This window comes from Geotrypetes seraphini, chromosome 2, assembly GCF_902459505.1.
Source record: "Geotrypetes seraphini chromosome 2, aGeoSer1.1, whole genome shotgun sequence".
NCBI lineage: Eukaryota > Metazoa > Chordata > Amphibia > Gymnophiona > Dermophiidae > Geotrypetes > Geotrypetes seraphini.
Window position 1 is genome coordinate 443,996,089 of NC_047085.1, and position 24,082 is coordinate 444,020,170.

The 24,082-nt window shown below is 47.4% G+C and overlaps 1 protein-coding gene across 3 annotated transcripts in view; it reads right to left on the reverse strand.

The window, feature by feature from the left end:
* ARMC4 (armadillo repeat containing 4) overlaps nucleotides 1–24,082 on the reverse strand; it is a 378,797-nt gene that overhangs the window by 270,981 nt on the left and 83,734 nt on the right. For all 3 annotated transcript variants that reach the window (XM_033931435.1, XM_033931436.1, XM_033931437.1), the window contains exon 6: nucleotides 9,683–9,819. In XM_033931435.1, the coding sequence (XP_033787326.1) occupies nucleotides 9,683–9,819 (137 nt within the window). The remainder of the gene's footprint in view (nucleotides 1–9,682; nucleotides 9,820–24,082) is intronic.

Sequence of the window (24,082 nt, forward strand, 5' to 3'; positions counted from 1 at the left end):
CTCTCCCCCCACCTTCAGGACCTACAGACATTACTACTACTTATCATTTCTATATCACTACTAGACGCACACCGCTCTGTACATTAACATGTGAGAGACAGTCCCTGCTCGAGAGAGCTTACAAACTAATTGTGACAAACAGGACAAAAAGGGTGAATCTATACATGCTGCTCTGACAGGGAATTATAGAGGAATGACAAGGCAGATAGGATAGGGAACTATAGAGGGAATGACAAACAGATATGGGTGCTTTACAAGTGGATTAGAGTTAGGACAATATCAGCTTCAAATAAGTGGGATTTTAGCATGGATTTGAATACAGCTAGAGACGGAGCCTGACATCAGGCAGTTTGTTCCAGGCATATGGTGCAACAAGATAGAAGGGATGGAGTCGGGAATTGGCAGTAGAGGAGAAAGGTACGTACAACTATTTATCACTTTTATAGCGCTGAAAGGTGTACGCAGCGCTGTACATTTTGGCATTTAGTAGACAGTCTCTGCTCAGAAGAGCTTAGAATCTAACTTGGACAGAGAAACACTTCACATATAGGGTTGGGGATACAGAACCCAAGGTGAGAGGAGTTAAAGGCAGTCTCAAAGAGGTGGGCTTTTTAACTTGAACTTGAACACTGCCAGAGACAGAGCCCACCATAGGGATTCGGGTAGTTTGTTCCAGGCATACAATGCAGCAAGATAGAAGGGACAGAGTCTGGAGTTGGCAGAGGAGGAGAAGGGCACAGATAGGAGGAACTTACCAGCTGAGCGGAGCTCGCGGGAGGGAACATAAAGGGAGATAAGTGAAGAAAGGTAGTGAAGGGCAGTCAAGTGATTGCATTTGTAGGTCAGTAAAAAGAGTTTGAATTGTATTTGGAAATGGATGGGAAGCCAATAAAGTGACTTTAAGAGAGGCGTAACATGAATATAGTGGCTCTCAAGGAATATGAGTCGTGCAGCCAAATTCTGAGAAAGATGGCTACACGGAAGACCTGAGAGTAGTGAATTGCAGTAATCTAGGTGCAAGTGATGAGGGCGTAGGTCAGAGTTTCGGTAGTGTGCTCAGAAAGGAAGGGTCAGATTTGGTAATATTATAGAGGAAGAAACGGCACGTTTTAGTGATATGTTGTATCTGGGTGGTGGAGAGAGAGGAGTCAAAAGATGATCCCGAGATTGTAAATAGACAAGACAGGGAGGATGAGAGTGTTGTCCACAGAAACAGAAAAGTGGGGAGGTGAGTTTAGGTGGGAAGTGGGAAGATAAGCAGCTCTGTTTTAGCCATATTCAGTTTTAGATGGTGGTGAGACATCCAGGCGGAAATATTGGACATGCAAGCTGAGACATGGGTCTGGGTTTCAGTAGAGATATCTGGTGTGGAGAGGTAGATCTGGGAGTCATCAGCATAGAGGTGATACTGGAAACCATGGGAGGAGATCAGCACTCCAAGTGAGCAGGTGTAGAGTGAGAAAGGACAGAGCCTTGAGGTACACCAATTGATAGTGGGATGCCTGTGGAGGAGGAACCACCATTGAATACACTGAAGGTGCAATGTGAGAGATAGGAAAAAAAACAGGAGAAATCCCAGCGAGGACAATGTATCAAGGACCAGGTGGTGATCAACATTATCAAAGGTGGCAGATAGATCAAGAAGGATGAGGATAGAGTAGAGGCCTTTGGATCTGGCCAGGAACATGCCATTGGAAACTTTAGTAAGGGCAGTTTCCGTGGAATGCAGCAGGCAAAAGCCTGACTGAAGCTGCTCAAGAATAGCTTGGGATGAGAGGAAGTCTGGGCAATGGTGGTGAACAGCATGTTCAAATAACTTGGATAGGAAGGGAAAGAGGGAGATAGTATATTAGAGGAGCACATGGGGTTCAGTGAGGGTTTTTTTGCAGAGTGGTGTGACGGTAGCAGGGACAGTTTGAAGGTACAGGCACAGTTGCAGTGGAGAGCGATAGGTTGAGGATGTGACAGATAGAAGGGATGACAGCAGGTGAGATAGCATTGAGTAGATGAGTGGGAATTGGATCAGAGGAACAGGTAGTGGGTTTGGAGGATGAGAAGAAATGTGGTTTCTTCTTCAGTGATTTCAGAGGGGGAAGAGAGGGTAGTAGGTGATGAAGTGAGGACAGCAGAAGGGACAGGTGGAGGGAGGGGAAGGGAAAGTAGCCTGGTTGAGAGCTCAAGGTGATTCTTCTGGATCTTATTGTAGAAGAACTCTGCCATAGTCTGGGCAGTAATTGCAGGGGGGATAGAATGTAAAGGTGCTTTGAGTAGGGAGTTTAGTGAGATGATGACATGGCAAGGGTTGGAGCTAAGAGAGGTGGTTAGGTGGGTATAGTATTCTTGTCTGGCCAGTGAGAGGGCAGGCTGGAGTGATGTCAGCATGAATTTGAAGTGTATGAAGTCAGCGTGTGCACACGATTTAAGCCAGAGACGTTCAGTGGAACGGGCACAGGAGTGCAGGTAGTAGATGTGTGGGGTCAGCTAGGGATGGGGTCTGGCACAGCTAACAGGGCATGAAATAGGAGGAACAAGGGTATTTAGAACAGAAGACAGGATGGTCTTGTAGGAGAGGACGGCTTTGTTGACAGTTTTGTGTAATACTGTAGTTGGGATGAGACAGTAGTGGAGAGGACTCTAGAGTCAATAGCCTAAAAGTTCATGAACGTGTTGGTGGTGATTGGTCATGCCTGGGGAATGGAGTGATGAATTGGGAACTTTAACAGATAATGGTCAGAGAGGGGACGGGTGGTATGCACAATTTGGTGGTCGAACAGTTGGAGGAAAGGATTAGGTCCAGACAGCGTCCATTCTGGTGTGTCAAGGTAGTAGAACACAGCTGGAGATTGAATGAGATTGTTAGGGTAAGGAACCTGGAAGCAAAGGAATTGGAGGGGTCTTTGACATAGATGTTGAAGTCACAGAGGATGAGGGAAGGGAATGAAGGCTCAAGGAAGAAGGAAGGCCAGGAATCAAAGTCAGTGAGGAAGGAAGAGTGGGACATATTGGGGTTTTGGTAGATGACTGCTACTCAGAGGAGAGGAGCAAACAGATAGATGGAATGGACTTCAAAGGAAGGATTTAGATTTGTTAGGAACTGGGCAACCTTCTGGGAAAGGGGGAGCTTGTTCTGAAAGGATAGAACCTGGCTGCTGGCGCTAACATTTAAAAAAAGAAATAGAGCAGCTTTTAAACTAAGATTTGGGGGGGGGGGGGAAGCTGACAGTTGTCCAGGAACAGATGGTTCAGTGCGAAGTATCCTTAAAGGATACTGTTGAATTAGAAAATTTAGGGAATGAACATTTACAAGGGCCATGATGGCATTATATTCTGAGGGTGATGGGGGCACAGCAGCTATAACTGGCTTGGACATGGAAAAGGCCTTCAACAGTATCCTGTGTCAATATTTATTTTGGGTTTTGCATAGGCTTGGGGTGGAGGGGCAAATCCATGACTGGATCCGAAGTTTATACATTCGTCCGCAGGCAAGGCTGTTAGTGAATGGCTATTACACAGATTCCTTCCATTTGGGTAGGTGGACTAGACATGGATGCCCCCTGTCTCCTCTTCTCTTCGTGTTGGCTATGGAGCCACTGGCAACTAAAATTAGAGCGAACCCTCACCTTAGGGGTATCCAGACTGGGGACAGGGAGAGCCGTATCAACCTATTTGTGGACAATATTCTGTTGTATCTGGATAGGTCTCATACAGATTTAGACAGGACTTTGGACATTGTGAGATTGTTTGGTAATATCTCGTGCCTCCATGTCAATTGCGACAAATTGGAGCTTCCGCCCCCTAAGTACCACTAAACAGGGGCTTGACAAGCTAATCTCAGTTTTCCCCCGGTCTGGAAGCCGATGCGGTATCTTGGCGTGTATCTGAGCCCTAACTTTCAGCTTATATATCAATACAATGTACGACACCATATAGAGCAGATCAAGAATCTGTGAGTAAAATGGAGAGATTTACCGCTGGGTGTGTGGGGTAGGGTGGCCTTGACCAAGATGGTGCTTCTGCCCAAGATCTTGTATCCACTGCAGACCCTTCCGATTTGGGTCACCAATTGAGATGAGAGGGCATTCCCTTCTATTATATCCTCGTTTATATGGCGCAATAAGAGGGCCGTATCAGCTATAAGTTGGTGCTAGATAGGTGGAGAGGGAGGCCTGAATCTTCCTGACCTCAGATTCTATAACGTGGCGGCTCTCTTTTATTTTATATACGAGGGGGTGGATGGATCATTTTCAGTACATGCCCAAGGGGTAGTTTATGTTTATATTTATTAAAAACTTTACATACCGCTAATATAGCCAAAAAAGGATCCAAGTGGTTTACAATATATATAATTCAAAAACAATTTGAAAAGAACTCCATTCAAGATAGAAAAGGAAAGAAAAAGAAAAAAGGTATATATATACATATTTCTAAATACATAATCTTCTATGACAACCAAATTATCAATAATAAATTTAATTAATATAAACTAAAATTTAATTTTAAAATGAGCAAAATACAAACTGCAGTCCCAACCTCATCCCTTCAATTTAAAAAAAGTCAGTTGAAAGAAATGTGCTTTTAAATGTCTTAAAATTTATATTCAATTCTTCCTTTCTCAATTCTATAGGCCTCATAGTGCTCACCCCACTCAATCCTGAACCTCCTCCCTTTGAAGTCTGCAGCTCTCTCAGTGGGGGGGGGGGTGTCCTCTAAGGTGCAACTCTTACAACCTATTCGGATGGCCTGGAGTTGGTGGAGGAGATGGCAGCAACGAGTGCCTGAGGCGTCCCTTCTGTTGCAGATGCTGGGTAATGTGGAATTTTCCCCGGGGATTGGTCGGTCATGGTTCCAGCTGTGGCAGAGGGGGTGTAAGACCTTGAAAGACCTATGGAATTTAGGAAGAGGGGTGTATCCAATGTTTGCTCAGGTGCAATCCAGGTAGACTGTACCCAAGAACTATTTTGGGGCATACATTCAAGTGCGCCATTATTTTAATTCCTTACAAAAGAGATGGGGGGATGCTTGGCTCTGTGGTTCACTCGACACTCAATTCTTGCAGGTCCCGGAGAATTTGAATAAACTTTCAATGTGGTACAAAATTCTGAAGGCTGCCTGTCCCTTACAGCCTTTGGACAAGCTGGCCACCATCTGGCAAGGGGATTTGGATGTCCAGTACGATAGGAAATCTTTTCTAGACCTTTTTCATTATGTCAATGATAGGGGGGCACGACAGATCATAAGGAAATGCAATTTAAAATCATACATAGGGCCTATATTTCTCGGGTCCACAGAGCAAGAATAGAATTGTGAGAAGGAAGATTTGCTTCCCTTCCCTCTCCTACACCCTCATAGTCAGGCATTTCACTCTCTCCTCTCCCTTCCTCCCACTTCCATCAGAATCTGTCCTCTTTCCCTCCAGCCCATTTCCATCCAGTATCCTTCCCCTTATATCTCTTCCCTTTCCCTGCACACCAATTCCATCAGCATCTGCCCCTTTCTCTCCTTCCACCACCCTGCCCCCTTTCTCTCCCTCCACCACCCTTCTAAATCAGAGGGGGCCTGCTGAAGAAACAGAGGACTCGGGTGTTTTTTGTTTTTTTTTTCCTTTGGCAATGCGGGCCCCCTGGGAAAGATCGGCAGCGCTGGGGCTCCCCCTTGGAAAGATCAGCAGCGCTAGCCCCACCCCCCAAGAGATCGACAACACCACCCTCCCCCCAGCTTCAACAGCAACAAACCGGAATGTGATATCGGAGGGAGTGAACCGTCAGACGCAAGGAGTTGCTGCAAGGTCCCGCGATGACTGCGTCTGCCGGCTCTGCTCAGGAAAGAAGTGACGTTGGAGGGGTTGGACCGGCAGACGCAGTCATCGCGGGACCTTGAAGCAACTCCTTGCGTCTGCCGGTCCACTCCCTCCGACGTCACATTCTGGTTTGTTGCTGTTGATGCTGAGGGGAGGGTGGGGTTGTCGATTTCCCGGGGTGGGAGAGGGCTAGCGCTGCTGATCTTTCCGAGGGGCAGCACTTCCGATCTTTCCCGGGGGGGGGGGGGGGCACCGCTGCCAATCTTTTCCTGAAGGCTCACATTGCCAAAGAAAAAAAAAACCCAACAAATACTTGAGTCCTCTTTCTTCAGCGGGCCCCCTGACAACTTCGGGCCCTAGGTACATGCCTACTGGGCCTATCCATTAATCCGGCCCTGATTCCATGGCTTCCAGATCTAGCAGCCCTTGCACCATTGCTCGGACTCTAACCATTGTTTCCGGCTATCTAGTCGGAGAATTCAGGAAGTGCCAAAGAGAGGTTCAGGAAATGCCAAAAGAGAGGTTCAGGAAGTGCCAAAGGATTGAGCATGTAACCCCCTCCTATATAAAACCCAGAACCCAGTGATCTGTAGTGATCTCCACCCAAGCTTCCCAATAGGCAGATAACCTCCCCCACAATGCATGGAGGCCCAGCTGACAGTTTGGCATCATAATTGCTTCTTAGGAGTTGCTGTGGGGCGGAATCCTACAGATTGGGGGCACCTGGCCCCTCTGAATCTTTGCCTCAAGCTCTGAAGTGATCTATGGCCAGAAGGTCTTCCCAAGAATTGGCGATAGTGTTTTGAGTTCCAAAAATTACTGCACCCAGAACCCCCTGGGGCTCCGAGGTCTGCTGTTTAGTAAACTCTTCGGCTTGTGATCCTACACACTGGCCATAAGATTGCCAAGGCCTTTCCCAAAGAGTAATTGTCCTTTAAAGTGTAATTTACTCAAGGTCACCTTGGAGGAGGAGTGCCCTACCCACTGTTTGATCCATAGCATCCTGCAGGCAGAAATCTACTCTACTAGTGGGCATACCAGAAAAAACGCTCTCCTGTCTCCAAGGGGTGCAAAATGCCACAATTCAACTCCTAAAAAACCTGGGCTTCCGTGACCACATCACCTCTGCACTAACTTCCATGCACTGGCTGCCTATCCAAAAACAATGCGCCTTCAAAGCTTTGGTGTTAGCCTTCAAGACTTTCCAGAAGATGACACCAAACTACATAGCATCAAAACTACAAACTTATATCCCCAACCAATCACTGAGATCTCAAACAGAAAAACGGCTGATCCTGTCACCAGGCCGTTCGCTCAAGTCTGAGACAGCCCGAAGACACTCTTATTTTCATTACATACCCATATTATCCCCCCATCCATTAGATCCCCACATTATTACATCCCCACATCATCCCCCCATCCATTAGATCACTAGACAGTCTTTGGAACTTCAGAAAAGCCATGAAAACCTTTCTCTTTACAAACCTAGCTCCTTAACAACTCGCTTCTACACCCCGGACGGATGGATCTCAAAGGCACTGGCTAATACACCAAACGACATCTCTAAACTTGCGGGCCATCGCAAATATAACCTGAATTACCACCACATACTCCAACAACAAAGATACATCCACCTGCTAGGAAAGCTATGTTACCTCCATGTTATATCTACACTGTAAACACTGTAATTTAATCCATCATATGCCTACTAAGTCTGTATTTTAAGTCTGCATGTTATGTAGTCACTGTAAATGCTGTAATCTAAACCCCCTTGTCTATACTGTAAATGCTGTAAAGTCTGTATTTCTCACTATAATTTGTCCTACCCATACTATGAATGTACTCCTGTAAACTGTTCTGGGCTCCTTTAGGAGGACGGGCTAAATAAATAAATAAGCAAGCTACATAATCCACTCCAGATATCAGAAACTGATGATCCCTCCTGGCCATTTCCTCCAGATCATGGCAAAACTTGGGGTGGCAAACCCAGGTAACAAAAGATGTTGCTGTAGCTGCTTTCAAGCCCAAGGCCACAGCTTCAAATAGCTTCTTAAGAACAAAATCCAGCCTGTGATCCTGGGCATCCTTTACTACTACACCACCTTCAGAGGGAAGAGAGGAACGCTTGGTAACCTGCACCACCAGGGAACCCAATTTCAGTGGAACAAATATTTAGCTAAATTTAGCATCCATTGGATAGAGTTTTGACATGGCTTTGGTCAACCGAAGGGGCCCTTTTGGGGCCTTCCAATGGTCCATTAGTAATATCTTGATGAGAGGGGAAACATATGGTCTGCACTTTTGTGTTGTTCATAAGTGAGCACTCTGCGGATGAGGAGGTTGGAGTCTCTATCTTTAATTCCTGGATGGATTGATTCTGTGATTACTTCCAAAAGTGCTGAGGGCTTAAACAGCCTGTGCACAGTTGATTCCTCTCCGAGATCAAGGACCTCCACCAGATCTGGATCTGGCTCCCCTAGATACAAAGCAGCATCACCTGCTACTGAAGATCCAGACTGAGAAAGTAAAGGCACCGATATAGAGCCATCATCTTCCCAATCCTCAGACTGGACTTCCCAGTCTTACGTATGGCACTGTTGCTGGGGACTTGTGCTCTTGGGGGGGGGGGGGGGGAACCCCGGTGCCAGCATGGCCATGATCTCCAAGGGTTCCATTCAACCCTTGTTAATCATGTAAGCTTCAAACATCATATTGATGAATTCAGGGGGAAACTCCTGTCCAGGACATCGAGACAGCCCCTGTGGTTGCTCCTGAACTCCTTTCCAGGGTTTTGCAGCAGCAGCATGGCTGTGCTTTACCAGGGATGCACTTTCATTACTCCCTGGCCTAAATCTGGACTTTTTGCCTGGTCTTTGTACCATCTGGGCACTAGAGGCTAAGTCAGTGGCTCCTGCCCTCACTCACGTGGGTCAAGGATGATCCTCAGATGGCCATCTAGCACAAATCTGGCATGAATCCAAGGTATCTTGGCCTAAGGAGTCCATCATTCCTATTTTAAGCAAAATCAAGTTTTTTTGAGGCAGTTAGAGGCTTTTATTTTAAAATTAGGAAATCCAAGATGGCTGCAGTGGCAGCGATTTTTGCGCCAAAAACAGCCTGTGGGAGCTACACTGGAGTCTAAAAACTAGTGATTTGGGGATTTTAGAGGTGGAGGAACCTGGTCTAACCCAAAAACGGACAAAAAAAATCAACTTTTAAAGACCAACCCCTTCTGATTTTGTTTTAAAAGGCTGTGCAATACTGTGACCTGAGGACTGCTTGTGGTGAAGCTGCAGACAGCTTACAGGGAGAACCTCTGCCTCAAACAAGACTGCTTGTCTCTTCAGACTGCCTCTCAGGCCCAATGGCCAGCTGGAGACCTCACATGCATAGTCGGGGGTGGGGGGGAGGGGAGGAAATCAGTCAGCCCCAATCCTGGAAAAAACACCACAGAGGCACTCAAGCCCACTGAAGAAAGAACCTGGGGTGAGCCTTGTTCCCAAGGGACCGGTCCATAAACTCCCAGATTGTTAGTGCAGGCTGTACAAGTGGATGCACTGCAAGGCAGTCTGTCCCTTGGATACAGACCTCTGACCTCAGTCTGACCTCTCCCACAGCCAAAGATGTCCCAAGATGGGATCCTTTGAAGCAAACGGTAAGCAAGAAACCCCCACAAATTTAATGGAAAATAAACACAAACAGAAAAGACAGGCTTCTACCATCTTGCTTGTAGAGAGACAATTGAGGAATCAGAGGACAGCCCAGAGAGATGGGAGGTGAAGAAAAGAATAACAAAGCTCTCCACAAGAATTTTTGTGGGAATAGATTGACTACCCACAGATTCAGCAGTATGTCAAACTAGAATTACAGTTACTACTTACTTACCCCATTTATAAATACTCCTGAAGTACTGCAAGTAATACACACAAGATCAGTATCATGTGGCTTAACAATCACGTAACAAATTTCTCCATGAACTTGTCTCCAAGGTGGGGCACGGCATCCATTTGAAAATTCATAATCTGCAATCAACATATGCTTCTGATTTCAGAATCTGGTCATTTATGAGAAAATGTTTGTCCTAAATTATATTTCATTTAGTTATAGACATCAGGGTTGATATTTAAAATACTGAAAATGCCTGGTTAGCATCCAAGACAAAACTGGCTATTTTGTGGACATTCTGGGAGTGGAGTCACGACTTAGCTGGTTAAGTGCCTATTATCAGCATTTAGGGTTACCAGGGGTCTGGGAAAACTCAGACATTTCCTCTTTTTAGAGGACTGTCTGGGTGCCTGGAAGGAGTTGCAAAACCTAGCAGTTTGTCTGGGTTTTGGAAATCCCCAAGCTCAGGGCCGCATCTGGATGCCCTCTGCACAAGCACAGACATCAACACGATGTCACAGGTGCATGCATGCATGTGACATCGCATCAATGTTTGTATATGCGCCGAGGCCCTCCAGACCTCGGGGAAAGAGACAGGAGGTTTGGCTGGAGGTGGAACAGGGCGGGGCCAGGTGCCCTATTTTTTAAAGAAGAAATCTGGCAACCCTAACTTAATTGACTAAGATAACTACAGCTCCATATATCCAGAAACTGAATGCTGAAGCCCAGACATGGTCCAGCATTGAAATTTATTTATTTAATTTGTTTTCTATCCTGTTTTCCCTAAAACAGGTGAGGGAAAAAAAGACAGAAAACTAAATAAATAAATAAAATTCAGTGCTGGGCCATGTCTGAGTTTCAGCATTCAATTTCTGGATATATGGAGCTATTTCTGGGTACAATGCCAGTGGCAGTCAAAAAAAATGCAGATTGACGCCAACTGAATATTGGACCTTCCAAATGTTATTACAAAACACAATACACAAGAGGTGGCTCAAAGCCAGGTGTCATCGAGCAGGTTTTAAGCACATAGGAGGATGGGGCAATATACCGTATTTTCGCGGATATAACGCGCACCATTGTAAAACGCGCACAGGGGTATAGCGCGCAGAAATCACGATGATATGTACAAAAACTTTTCTATACCGCGCTCAGGCATATAACGCGCATGCTGCCCGACTCTCCTCTGGCCACCCCGACTCTCCTTTCGCCCTCCCCGACTCTCATCTGGTTGCCCCGACTCACCCTGACTTTCGGTGCACTGCCCCGACTCTCCTCTGGTTGCCCCGACTCACCCTGACTTTCGGTGCACTGCCCCGACTCTCCTCTGGTTGCCCCGACTCACCGTTCACCCGCCCTGACTTTCGGTGCACTGCCCCGCCTCTCCGTGCCTGTCCCCCTTGAAGTCCTGTCCCCCCTTGAAGGTCTGCCTGTCCCCCCTTGAAGGTCTGCCTGTCCCCCCTTGAAGTCCTGTCCCCCTTGAAGGTCTGCCTGTCCCCCTTGAAGATCTGCCTGTCCCCCCTTGAAGTCCTGTTCCCATCCTGAAAGCCTGATGCCCCCCCTCGACGTCCGATTCTTCTCCCCCCTCGGCAGGACCACTCGCACCCCCACCCCGAAGGACCGCCGACTCCCCGACAATATTGGGCCAGGAGGGAGCCCAAATCCTCCTGGCCACGGCGACCCCCTAACCCCACCCCGCACTACATTACGGGCAGGAGGGATCCCAGGCCCTCCTGCCCTCGACGCAAACCCCCTCCCCCCAACGACCGCCCCCCCCCCAAGAACCTCCGCCCGTCCCCCAGCCGACCCGCGACCCCCCTGGCCGACCCCCACGACACCCCCACCCGCCTTCCCCGTACTTTGTGTAGTTGGGCCAGAAGGGAGCCCAAACCCTCCTGGCCACGGCGACCCCCTAACCCCACCCCGCACTACATTACGGGCAGGAGGGATCCCAGGCCCTCCTGCCCTCGACGCAAACCCCCCTCCCTCCAACGACCGCCCCCCCCCAAGAACCTCCGACCGACCCGCGACCCCCCTGGCCGACCCCCCCACCCCCCTTCCCCGTACCTTTGGAAGTTGGCCGGACAGACGGGAGCCAAACCCGCCTGTCCGGCAGGCAGCCAACGAAGGAATGAGGCCGGATTGGCCCATCCGTCCTAAAGCTCCGCCTACTGGTGGGGCCTAAGGCGCGTGGGCCAATCAGAATAGGCCCTGGAGCCTTAGGTCCCACCTGGGGGCGCGGCCTGAGACACATGGTCGGGTTTGGCCCATGTGCCTCAGGCCGCGCCCCCAGGTGGGACCTAAGGCTCCAGGGCCTATTCTGATTGGCCCACGCGCCTTAGGCCCCACCAGTAGGCGGAGCTTTAGGACGGATGGGCCAATCCGGCCTCATTCCTTCGTTGGCTGCCTGCCGGACAGGCGGGTTTGGCTCCCGTCTGTCCGGCCAACTTCCAAAGGTACGGGGAAGGGGGGTGGGGGGGTCGGCCAGGGGGGTCGCGGGTCGGTCGGAGGTTCTTGGGGGGGGACGGTCGTTGGAGGGAGGGGGGTTTGCGTCGAGGGCAGGAGGGCCTGGGATCCCTCCTGCCCGTAATGTAGTGCGGGGTGGGGTTAGGGGGTCGCCGTGGCCAGGAGGGTTTGGGCTCCCTTCTGGCCCAACTACACAAAGTACGGGGAAGGCGGGTGGGGGTGTCGTGGGGGTCGGCCAGGGGGGTCGCGGGTCGGCTGAGGGACGGGCGGAGGTTCTTGGGGGGGGGCGGTCGTTGGGGGGAGGGGGTTTGCGTCGAGGGCAGGAGGGCCTGGGATCCCTCCTGCCCGTAATGTAGTGCGGGGTGGGGTTAGGGGGGCGCCGTGGCCAGGAGGGTTTGGGCTCCCTCCTGGCCCGATATTGTTGGGGAGTCGGCGGTCCTTCGGGGTGAGGGTGCGAGTGGTCCTGCCGGGGGGGGATGTATCGGACGTCGGGGAGTCGGCCGGGCAAGAGGGCTTGGGCTCCCTCTTGCTCCGATCGTGGATGCGGGTGCGGGTGGGAGCGCGTGCGAGCGGTCGTTCGGGGTGGGGGTGCGAGCGGTCCTGCTGGGGGGGTGAATCGGGCGTCGGGCGGGGTGGGAACTATGTTTAAAAACTTTTGTATACCGCGCTCAGGCATATAACGCGCGAGGGGTATGCGCGGTACGTAAAATCACGTATAACGCGCGCGTTATATCCGCGAAAATACGGTACATGGATAAAAATTGTAACAATGGGCTGTGATAGGAAAAAGAATCCTTGATGAGAAATTCAAACAATCCCCCCCCCATACACACACACTGATATTCAGACCATGGGAGATTGCAAGTAATCTCCCACAGTCCATGGCAAACCCCAAAATTCAATGTTAACGCCACATCCAGCAACCAACATTGAATTTCCAGTCTATTTTTAGCCAGCTGAGACATAGCCATGTAGGCCAATAACAGCTAGCTAGCTAAATCTCAACAGTCAAAGACAGATCACCTTTTAGACAGCTCTGACTGGTAAATTTAGCTGGCAAGCCCCTGAATACTGGTGGTGACGTGCTATTTCACGCGATATAGCCAGTCACTGGCCAAACTGTTAAGCTGGATATTCAACGAGAGATAGCCATTTCTGTCTGCCTAAATAGTGCTGAATATTGGCCTCAATGGAAGATTAGGTTTATACCTTTGATAATCTTCTTTCTGTTAGTCTCTGGAGGATTCCATACAATAGGTGTACAGTCCCAACTCGCAATCCGGGAGTTGCAGAAATCCACAACTTTTCTGAGTACATGCTCCACTCCCTTAACCCGAAGTCCCAAAGCCAAGCAAGATACCTGAACAAATCCATGACAATGGGAAACGGGGAAGAATCCCCATAAACATATGTAATTCATTAATTAGTTTGCTCTGCAAGATATTAACAAAGTATTAACAAGTATTAACAAAGTATTAACAAATAAACAGGCACAAAGGCAACTCAGAAAAACATTGAGGAACAATGTAGAACTAACTTGCTGTGTGCAATGAGCACCCCAAAAAAGGTCTTCAGTAATAAGCATATGTATAGAAACTCCCCACAGGATCTGGCAACTCGCTGGAAAATCTTCAAGCCTGTAAGGAGAGTAACCAAGGCAGAAAGATGCAGGCTACTCCAAACAACTGAGAGGGTGGGTCAAATGGAATCTTCCAGAGACTAACAGAAAGAAGATTATTGAAGGTATAAACCTAATCTTCCATTCTGTTACGTCCCTTCCGGATTCCATACGATAGGTAATGTACCAAAGCCATGGTAGCTAGGGAAGCATAGAAGAGCCTGCCCTCAAAAACGAGGTCCCGAAAATGGCATCAGAACGCACCGCTACATTCTCTTGGTAAAAACAAGTAAAAGTATTAAGAGAGGACCAGGTAGCTGCCCTGCAAATTTCATCAGGATGAATCGCGCGAGATTCTACCCACAACGCAGCCACACTTCTCATCAAATGTGCTTTAAGCGAGTTCGGCAGCTGCTTGCTGTGGGCGATATAAGTTGTGGAAATGGCCGTTCAAATCCATCGAGTGATCGAAAACTTGGATGCCGGCCTACTACGGTGAGGTGCAACAGTTAGAACAAAAAGGTGATCAGACAGCCTGAATTCAATAGACCTCTCCAAATAATGGAACAAGACCCTCTGGACAACCAATTTGCGTAAGATCTGATCTTTGCGCTCCAAACCTGTGGGATGAAATGCAGGCAACTTAACCTCCTGGTTGACATGGAAGGCCAAGACCACTTTCGGCAAGAAGGAAGGTACAGTATGGAAGAAAACACCCGCATCCGTAATACAGAAAAAGGGTTCCCTGCACGAAAGAGCCTGAACACCATGCCAAGACAACGGTGACCAGAAAGACAGACAGTCTTGATCATTAGGTCCAGAAAAAAAGCATCCTACAGTGATTCAAAAGGGGACTCTCCAAAGCCCTGCAAAATGACGTTAAGATTCAATGAAAGGAAAGGAAGATGCAAGGGAGGACGAAGATGAAGCACCCTTCCCCCCTCATAAACCTGGTCACATCTGGATGAGCAGTAAGTGAACTAGCGCCTTTGTGCATTCAAAAACACAAAAAAAGCCCGCAACCTGAACTATCAAGGAGGTCATCTTTGTCTAAACCCTCCTGACTACCGAAATGGGAGGACTACAGAATTGGGAGCCTTCTCAGACTCCACCTGATCCCTAGCACACTCATGTTGGAAAGCCTATCAGGCTTTGGCATAAAAAGCCATAGTAGAGGGTTTCTTCAAGTGGAAGAGAGTCAAGATAACTACTCCGAATAACCGCACTTCATCAAGGTGGAGCGCTCAAGAGCCATGCCGTAAGAACAAAATTCCATGGGTTCTCCATGGGCATCAGTCCCTGACTGAGAAGAAAATGATGAAGAGGGAGCCAGAGATTCTTATCCCAATAAAGATGTACGAGATCCGTATACCATGGGTGGCGAGACCAATCTGGAGCCACTAGAAACACCAGGCCAGGATGCAACACTATCCAACAGATGACCCGACCAACCACAGGCCACGGAGAGAACATCATATAGGAACTCGTGAGCCAGCCAGGGCCAAACCAAGGCATCCGGCCCTAGCTTACTTACTTTCATCGACTGAAAAAGCACACAGCCTTCAAGTTCTCTGCCAAAGCCAACAAGTCCCTCTGGGGCTAACCCCAGCTCTGTACGATCAGATGGAACGCCTCCTGCAAGAGGGACCATGCTCCTGGGTCCAGGAACTTTTGGCCGAAGAAGTCTGCCTGAACACTGTTGACTCCAGTCCCATGGGCCACCAAGAAAGACAGAAGATGTGCTTCCACCCAGTGGAATGCCAACGATCTCTCTGGCCCATGAGAAAGAGCACTAGAGTTCCCTCGAGATGTACATATGCCACCATTGTGGCGTCAAAGAAACTTGCACCGCTGGTCTTTCATAAGGGGCTGGAGGGTGAGTAGCACCAGCAGAATTGCCCGAAGTTCCAGTCTATTGGGCAACCAACGTTTTGGACCAGGAGTCCACTGCCCGAGAATAGAGCAGGCCCCACAGTAAGCCTGCAATCCAACATGCTGAAATCCATCCCAAGAGTCATCCACTCAGAAATCCGAAACCACCAGTTCAAGTTGTTGCTAGCTGGCACCATCAAGGGGAGCGACATCTGAAGGGGAAAACTCTACGGAGACCACCAAGGGAATCCCATCAAGAGCGCATGGGCGCTCTGGCCCAGGAGATGGCCTCTGAGGAGGCTGCCTGAGACTCCAGAGCCTGCAGATAAAACCAGACTGATGGAACTGGACAGTCCCGGAGAATTCTGATCAGTTGTCGAAGGTTCTGTCTATGTGTCTTAAAAAGAAATACATGACCCTATCTGGAGACAAAGAGAAGCTCCCAAAACTCCAGGGACTGGGAGGATGCCAAGCGTCTCTTCCTAAACTTGACAGCGCCAGCAGCAGAGACACTACAGTCTCCACCTTACTTTCAAACACCCGACGAATCAGAGCCCGGATCACCAGCTGTCCCAGGAAAGCTGAACTTGGACCCCCCTGCTGGCAGAAAACCGCCACAACTACCATCACTTTGACGAAAGTGTGGGAGCCATTGTGAGGCCAAAGGACAGAGTTGCAAACTGGAAATGCTGTTGCAGAACATGAAAACACAGAAACCTGCGATGCTCCAGACAGATTGTAATATGGGAGGTAAGCCTCTGTGAGATCCAAGGACACTAGAAACTCTCCTGGAGAGACAGCAGCTATCACCGTGTACTATGTTGTCCATTCTTAAAAAGGGAATTTGCAAGAATGGGTGACCAATTTTAGATCCAGATTGGGTCTCCAATCCTCCTTTTGGAACAATGAAGTATAAGGAGTATCCGCCTAAGCCCCCATTTGTATTCTGGAACAGGTTCCAACATCCCAATGCCCAAGAGGTGTTACAAAGTATCGCGGACCCTGGACTCTGTTCCAGTCAACTTGCCGGATTCCAGAAACCAAGCCGGAGGTGAGTAAAGGAGGACTGACAAGTGTCCAATGAAAGCCGAGTCCACTCCAGACAAAACTGAGAACTCAGCCTTTGAGATAAGGAAGCCAGGCCCGACCCCTGGCGTCATCGATGCGGGGTTGTTGTTTTTTTAAGCACAGCCACTGCTCAGGAACCTGAGGGTGCCTGGAATTGGAACTGTTGTTAACGCAGGCATAGCCCTGGGAATGGCTCTGGAAGAAAAAACCTGCGTATCCCTGACACCTGCAAGAGGAATAAAGAGTACTCTGACCCCCCTCCCGACAACCAGCAAAATTTGTTCACAGTGAGCGATTTAGGGCTTTGCTCAAAAACACCTGTGTAGAGGTCATCCAGACCTATACCAATAAGAAGCTGGCCTTTGAAAAGACGTCCACTGAAGATAATCCTTGAGGCAGTGTCCTCAGTCCAAAGACTGATATAAAGAGTCCAGCATGCAGACACTGCACCAGCAGAGAATGTACTAAGAACTCGAATGAGATCATAAAGGGCACTTGGCACCTAATCCACACCAACCATCACCAGTAGAGGACAGGCATGCACCTACACAGAGGACATATTGCGCAGGCCGGAATGACAAGCACGCGCCATAAAGGAAGTGGTCACTGCTGCTCAGCTACCTGAGGCTGCTGCTAGAAAAGAATGTTTTGTAAAAATAACATCCACCCTGCTTTCCTGAGAGTCCTTAAACCTCACTCCCCCATCACTAGGGATGGCTGAGAACTGCAAAACCCGCACCATAACGTAATCTACCTCAGGCTGTTCAAACCTGCCAAAAATCAGGATCCGGGTGATGAAGCAAAGTCAGAAAGAGCTTTCCGGGGTATTACATTGGTCTGAAACCAGACCTAGGAGCTGTGGACTAAATGGAAAAAAGGGCAAAGGAGAATGGTCCAGAACTAAAGCCTGAGAAATGAAAGGTGGAGAGTCCAAATGGAGCTCTTTCAGAACATCATCCATAAAGAGGCAGACAGAAGCCTGCTTAAAAATCTGCAAAGAAGGATCAAAACACCAAATCAGGATGCTCAGGGTGGCCATGGAGACCAGTCTCACCAAAGGCATCAGCCAGATCCAAAATAAAGATAGTGGCAGGAGACAGAAGAATCATAATATCTGAATAGCAACTACTGTAATTAAGGTCTGGCACAGCCAGATGAGAAGGCTCCAAAACAGGAAGCTTTGCCACAGGAACAACAGACCAAAAAAGCTCAGACGAATCCACTGGTTTCGTCAAATGAGTGGGGTCTGAGGAATACACCTTTCAGAGGAGCCAAATAAAATCTGGTGAAAAGGCCCAGTCCACTACCATGGAAGGCTCTGTTGAGGTACATATATCATACCATAAGAGTCCCAGACTCAGAATGCAGGCATTTTGCGCCAGACTCCAGGACAGCCTCTGGGCAAGTTTCTTCGGAAGGCATGGACCCAGGCCAACTCCCCAGCCCAAGATTACTCAAAGGAGGTGGTCCGAAGCTCCCTCCCACTCCCCCAGTACACTACAGCACACGGTACACAATTGCTGATCCAGTGCCAATCCAGCACAATCAATGTCCTCATTCAACAGATTAGGGGCTGGGGAGTCCACCCCAAATGATTTTGTGTCAAATCGAGGGGGTTTTGAGGCAGAAATAAAAGTTAGAAAAAAAATGATTCATTTAAAATCCAAGATGGCCACAGGCATGAATTTGCATCATAAACGGCAAAATAAACAACAAAAATAAAAAATAGCGATTTGGGGTCTGGGAAGGTGGGGGACCTGAACCCTATCCTCAAAACCTGTGAAAAAACGATTTTAAAATAATTTTACAAGCCACCCCCGAAGTTCCCATAGGAGATAATGGAGGTTTACTCATAGTAATCTAATCTAGTATTTGTGAATCACGCATACTTAAACAGGCTCTAGGCGACTTGAGATTTTTTTGTCGAGGGGAGGTTCAGCTGGATCCTATTGAGAATTCTACGTGAGCTGGACCATGCGTCAGTTAAAAGTTGATGAATGGGACTGCTGAGTTGCCATAGATGATGCGATGCATGATACTGGCTGTTTTGAATTTTATACGGGCTGTAATGGGTAGCCAGTGGAGTTGTTTGCGGTGGGTTGAGATGAAGTCGTAATTTTTCAGACTGAAGATGAGTCTTACTGCAGTGTTTTGAATAAATTGTATTTTGTGGGTGAGGGTGGTATTGATTCCCAGGTAGGCAGAGTTGCAGTAGTCCAGTTGGGATAGAATCATCATCTGGACAATGATGGCAAAGTGATGTTGATGGAAGTATGGCCTGATGAGTCTTAGTCATTGGTGAAGAGGGCTTTCTTTCGAAGATGGGATACGTGAGGTTCCATGGATAATGTGTAGTCTAGTATACAGCCAAGAATTTGAGACTTTTTCTACAGTAAGTATGCTGCCCGATTGGAGCGTGATGTTTGTTGGCGCTGTTTGTTGGGCATTGTGGCAGCATTTAGTTTTAGTTTATGAGCAGTTGCCCATACTTGGATTTTTTTTTTTTTTTTTTTATTATCAGAGATTTTCTTGGGAGTATTAACTTGATTTTCTGCCACTGATATAAGAAGTAAGATGTCATCCGCGTATGACATTATGCTCTCACCTTCAAGTTGGATGTCTCCGAGTAAGCTCATGAACAGGTTGAAAAGAATAGGTGAGAGCGGTGATCCCTGCGGAACTCCAGGTGTTGGAGTAAACGCCATCTTTTTTGATGGCGTATTCTCTGTTCATGAGGAAGTCTGAACCAGCGCAGTACAATATCTGTTGCACCTATCTCAGAGAGTTTTGTGAGGAGTAATTGATGATCAACTGAGTCAAATGCTGCGGATATGTCGAATTGAAGGAGAATGGCCTGACAGACTGTACTTAGCAGTTGTTTGATTTTGGTTAGTAAGGTCAGGATGAGGAGTTCCATGCTGTGCTGTTGTATGAAATCGAATTGTGTCTGATGAAGGCATGAATGTTGCTCTATGTATGCTGTTATTTGTTTGCTTATGTGGGTTTAAAGAAGTTTGGTGAGAATGGGGATGCCAGCGATGGGCTTGTAATTTGAGGGGGTGGTGAGATCTGTGTTAGAAGATTTAGGGATTGGGGTTAAAGCTATTTTTCCCATTTCTTCCGGAAGGCATCCTTGGTTTAGGGATTTGTTCAGGAGGGAGTTGATCCATATAATAATTTCCTTGGGCGCTGATGTGAGGAGGTTGAGGGGGGGGGGCAGTTATCTAAGGGGCTGCATCAGGTGGCCAGTTTGCCTAATAGTTTTTGTGTGTCAGAGATGGACAGGGTAGTGAAGGTGGACCAGATGAGATCGGCCTTGCTGGTTTCTGAAGATTGTTTGGGAGCTAGTCTGGGATGTGTTTGTGCAGGTGGCTTGCTGGCTACTTCTGTTTGCACAGTTTTGATCTTATTTAGGAAGTAATCTGCTAGCTCTTGGGCTGTGGGTGTGTTGAGGTGATCTGTAGTGTTTTGTTGGGGGGGGGGGGGGTTTAACTGTTTTACCAGAAGGAATAATTTTTTGTTGTTGTTGGTATCCGTTCCTATTACATTGGCATAGTAGCGTTTCCTGGATTCTGATATGTTGAACTTATATTTATTGATTGCTGCTCTCCATAATGCTCTGTGATTCGGCATTTTGTTCTTTTGCCATCTCCTTTCTAGTCATCTGCAAAGTTGTTTTTCTGCTCTTAGAGATTCTGTGTACCAGGAGGAGGTCCAGCTTTGTATTATTTGGCGGGAGCGTAGAGGGGTCAGAACATCTAAGGTATTGATTATGGACTTGTTCCAATTTGCTAGCATTGCTGTAGTGCTGTTTGAGGGGGAGATCAGAGATGTTGTTATTTGTCTCCAGAAGAGGTCTGGATTAGATTTTTTTCAGATTAGTTTTACTACTTTTGCTGTTTTGCTTGCATGGTTTAGGTTGAATTTGAGACCAGGGGCAGGGGACCATTTGATATTTGTGGTGAGGGCAGCGGGGGTAGTAGCGAGTAGGTCAAGGGTATGTCCTTTTTCATGGGTTGGGCCTGAGGGCACGATAGTGATTTGACAGTCTTCAAGTAGGGTCCTGAGTTTAGAGACATCATTATTGTTGGCCAGTTCAACAGGTAGGTTGGCATCTCCAACGATGAGTAGGTTGGAGTGTTGGCATGCCAGGTTAGCTATTATTTCTAACAGTTTGGAGATGGTGTTTGAGTGGAGTCTGGGGGTCTGTAGATCAGTAATATTCCTATGTTGTTTAGCATGGAGTTGGGTTTGACCTCTAGTTTACAGATTATGTATTTCAGTTTACAGATTATGAATTCCAGACTGTCAGCAGCTTTAAAAAGCATTTGAATGGAGGAAAATGATTTTCTGCCTCAGAAACAGCTCCAGATGGATCCAGACTTGAAATCTTCGGACTGCCAGCCAGCCAGAGACTAACTACAACCTCCGCCCCCACGGATCCTCGTCCATGTGGTCGGAGCGCCTTCAACCTGGGTGGGTTTCACTCTAAACGCATACAGCCTGCACTTGAAACTTGAAACGGCAAGCAGACTCCCAGGGGAAAGAAGTCAGACCTCGAGTCTAAAAATGGGGGCACACAGCAGGCTGGCTCCACAAATCCACCAGAGCTTCTCTGTGAAGCAGCGGTCCAGCACCGCGGGACTGCATCCTTTCTTCTGACAGGGGACCACCAGGAAGGGGTCTCAAGGCACTGAAGCCACCAAGAAAATGAACTTTAAGTAAAAAAGAAGAAAAAAAAGCAGAGCAACTGCAAAAGACTTCTACAAGGATTGCTTGCAGAAATTGTAACTATGTTTACTACCGTGTTTCCATGAAAATAAGACACTGTTGTCAGGAGCTGCCCCAGCTGACTTGACCACCGCTGACGTCGCAAGGGAAGGAGTTGGAGCAGGCGTGGGAGATGAGCTCCGCCCCTAACAGCCCTTGCGGTGCATCTTTTAAAAAGATCTTGCCCTTCAGAGCAGCTCCACTGTTGTCGGGAGCTGCCCCAGCTGACTTAGCCACCATTGACACCACAAGGGAGGGAGTTGGAGCAGGCGTGGGAGACGAGCTCCGCCCCCAACGACCCTTGCGGCGCGCTCCTTAGTGCATCGACTGAGGGCAGCATTAATACAATCAAAGACACAGAAACAACAGTCAGACATTGACTCAACCATCTCAATCAGCCTCATACTAATCTCAGATAACAGACAGACACTGACTCAAGACTACATCAGACACACACAGAACACAACATCAACCTGAGTGGCTAGACTGCCCTCGGGTGTGGGAGCATACTCCACCCCTCTGTGCCGCTTCAGACAGCGAACCCTCTGCGAAGCGACAGAGCAGCAACACCAGAAACGCTCTCAGACCATTCTACTACAAACTATCCAAGACCACTCTACCATTACTTTGTAACTCACACCCTAACTCTGTGTATCCTAGCCATCTTGCTTAACCTGCATTTATAAGTCTTCACTGCATTTTGTATTCTAGCCTTAAGAACATAAGAACATAAGCAGTGCCTCCGCCGGGTCAGACCATAGGTCCATCCTGCCCGGCAGTCCGCTCCCGCGGCGGCCCAAAAAGTCACGACCTGTCTGAATCACCAGAAGGGGCTCCCTTGCCACCTTGGTTTCTCATTGAAGTCCTATCTTCTCATCGAAGTCCTAATCCTCCGGTCTTGCACATGCACGACCTGTTGGGTTTCTATACTTATTACCTGGTTAGCTTTCTATACTTGTGTTACATCCCAGCTCCTCCCTCAGTATCCCACGATCCCTTTATCCCTTAGGAATCCGTCCAATCCCTGTTTGAATCCCTGTACCGTACTCTGCCTGATCACTTCCTCCGGTAGCGCATTCCAAGTGTCCACGACCCTTTGGGTGAAAAAAAACTTCCTTGCATTTGTTTTGAACCTATCTCCCTTCAGTTTCTCCGAATGCCCCCTCGTACTTGTTGTCCCCTTCAGTCTGAAGAATCTGTCCCTATCCACCCTCTCTATGCCCCTCATGATCTTGAAGGTCTCTATCATATCTCCCCTGAGCCTCCTTTTTTCCAGAGAGAAGAGCCCCAGCCTATCCAACCTCTTGGCATATGGGCAGTGTTCCAGCCCTTTTACCAGTTTCGTTGCTCTCCTTTGGACTCTCTCAAGTACCGCCATGTCCTTCTTGAGGTGCGGCGACCAATACTGAACGCAGTATTCCAGATGTGGACGCACCATCGCGCGATACAATGGCATGATGACTTCCCGCGTCCTGGTTGTTATGCCCCGACTCAAACGAAACTTATTACTTTACGTCAGAAAAATAATCCTTGGTTTAACTCTGAATTAAACCTAATCAAAAAACAACTTCGTTCATTAGAAAGGAAATGGAGAAAAGATAAAAACCAATCAAATCTCTCAAAATTTAAAGAACATGCTGCATTCTATAGGGAAAAAATATTACAAGCTAAATCAAAATACTATTCAAAACAAATTATTCAAGCTAAAAACTCAACTATACTATATAACATACTAAAATCTATCAATCAACACTCTAATAAACCAAATCTTGACATTAAATCTCTTCCAACAGCGCAAGATCTAGCAGATACTTTTAAGGACAAAATAGAAAATATAAGAAATAATTTTTCAATAAAACAAGCATTATCATCTAATACAGAACAGGAACCGAAATCATCACTTGTTGCCAAATGTTCACAATTTAAAATACCCAGTCTTACAGAATTAGAAACAATTATTAAAACTATTAATCATAAAGGAGCACATAACGAATCCATACCACCTTTTATTCTCAAGAAATACTTCTCCATATTTGGGCCATATATACACACATTGATTAAAACTAGCTTACAACAAAGCAAAGTTCCATTACTTTGGAAAAAATCTGTTATACGCCCAGTAATCAAAGATCAAAAAATTGGCACTGATATTAAAAATAATTACAGGCCCATTGCTAATATCCCATTTTTATCTAAATTAACAGAAAAAATTGTCTTCAACCAAATATCAGAATTCATAGAAAAAACCAATGTGCTACACCCAAACCAAACAGGATTTCGATTAAACCACTCAACTGAACATTCTTTAATAGGTTTAACAACATCAATACTATATCATTTAGATCACCATAGTTCTGTTATACTTATTTCTCTCGATTTATCGTCTGCTTTTGACACCATTGACCATGACCTCTTAATAAATAGAATCCAATCAATAGGGATAGTAGACCAAGTCTTACTTTGGTTCCAGTCATACTTTGATCACCGTACATCTAGCGTTTCTTTTAATGATACTACCTCGAACAGTTTTTCCCTTCCGTATGGAATCCCACAAGGTTCAATACTCTCGCCGATTTTGTTTAACATTTTCCTAGCTCCACTGTTAA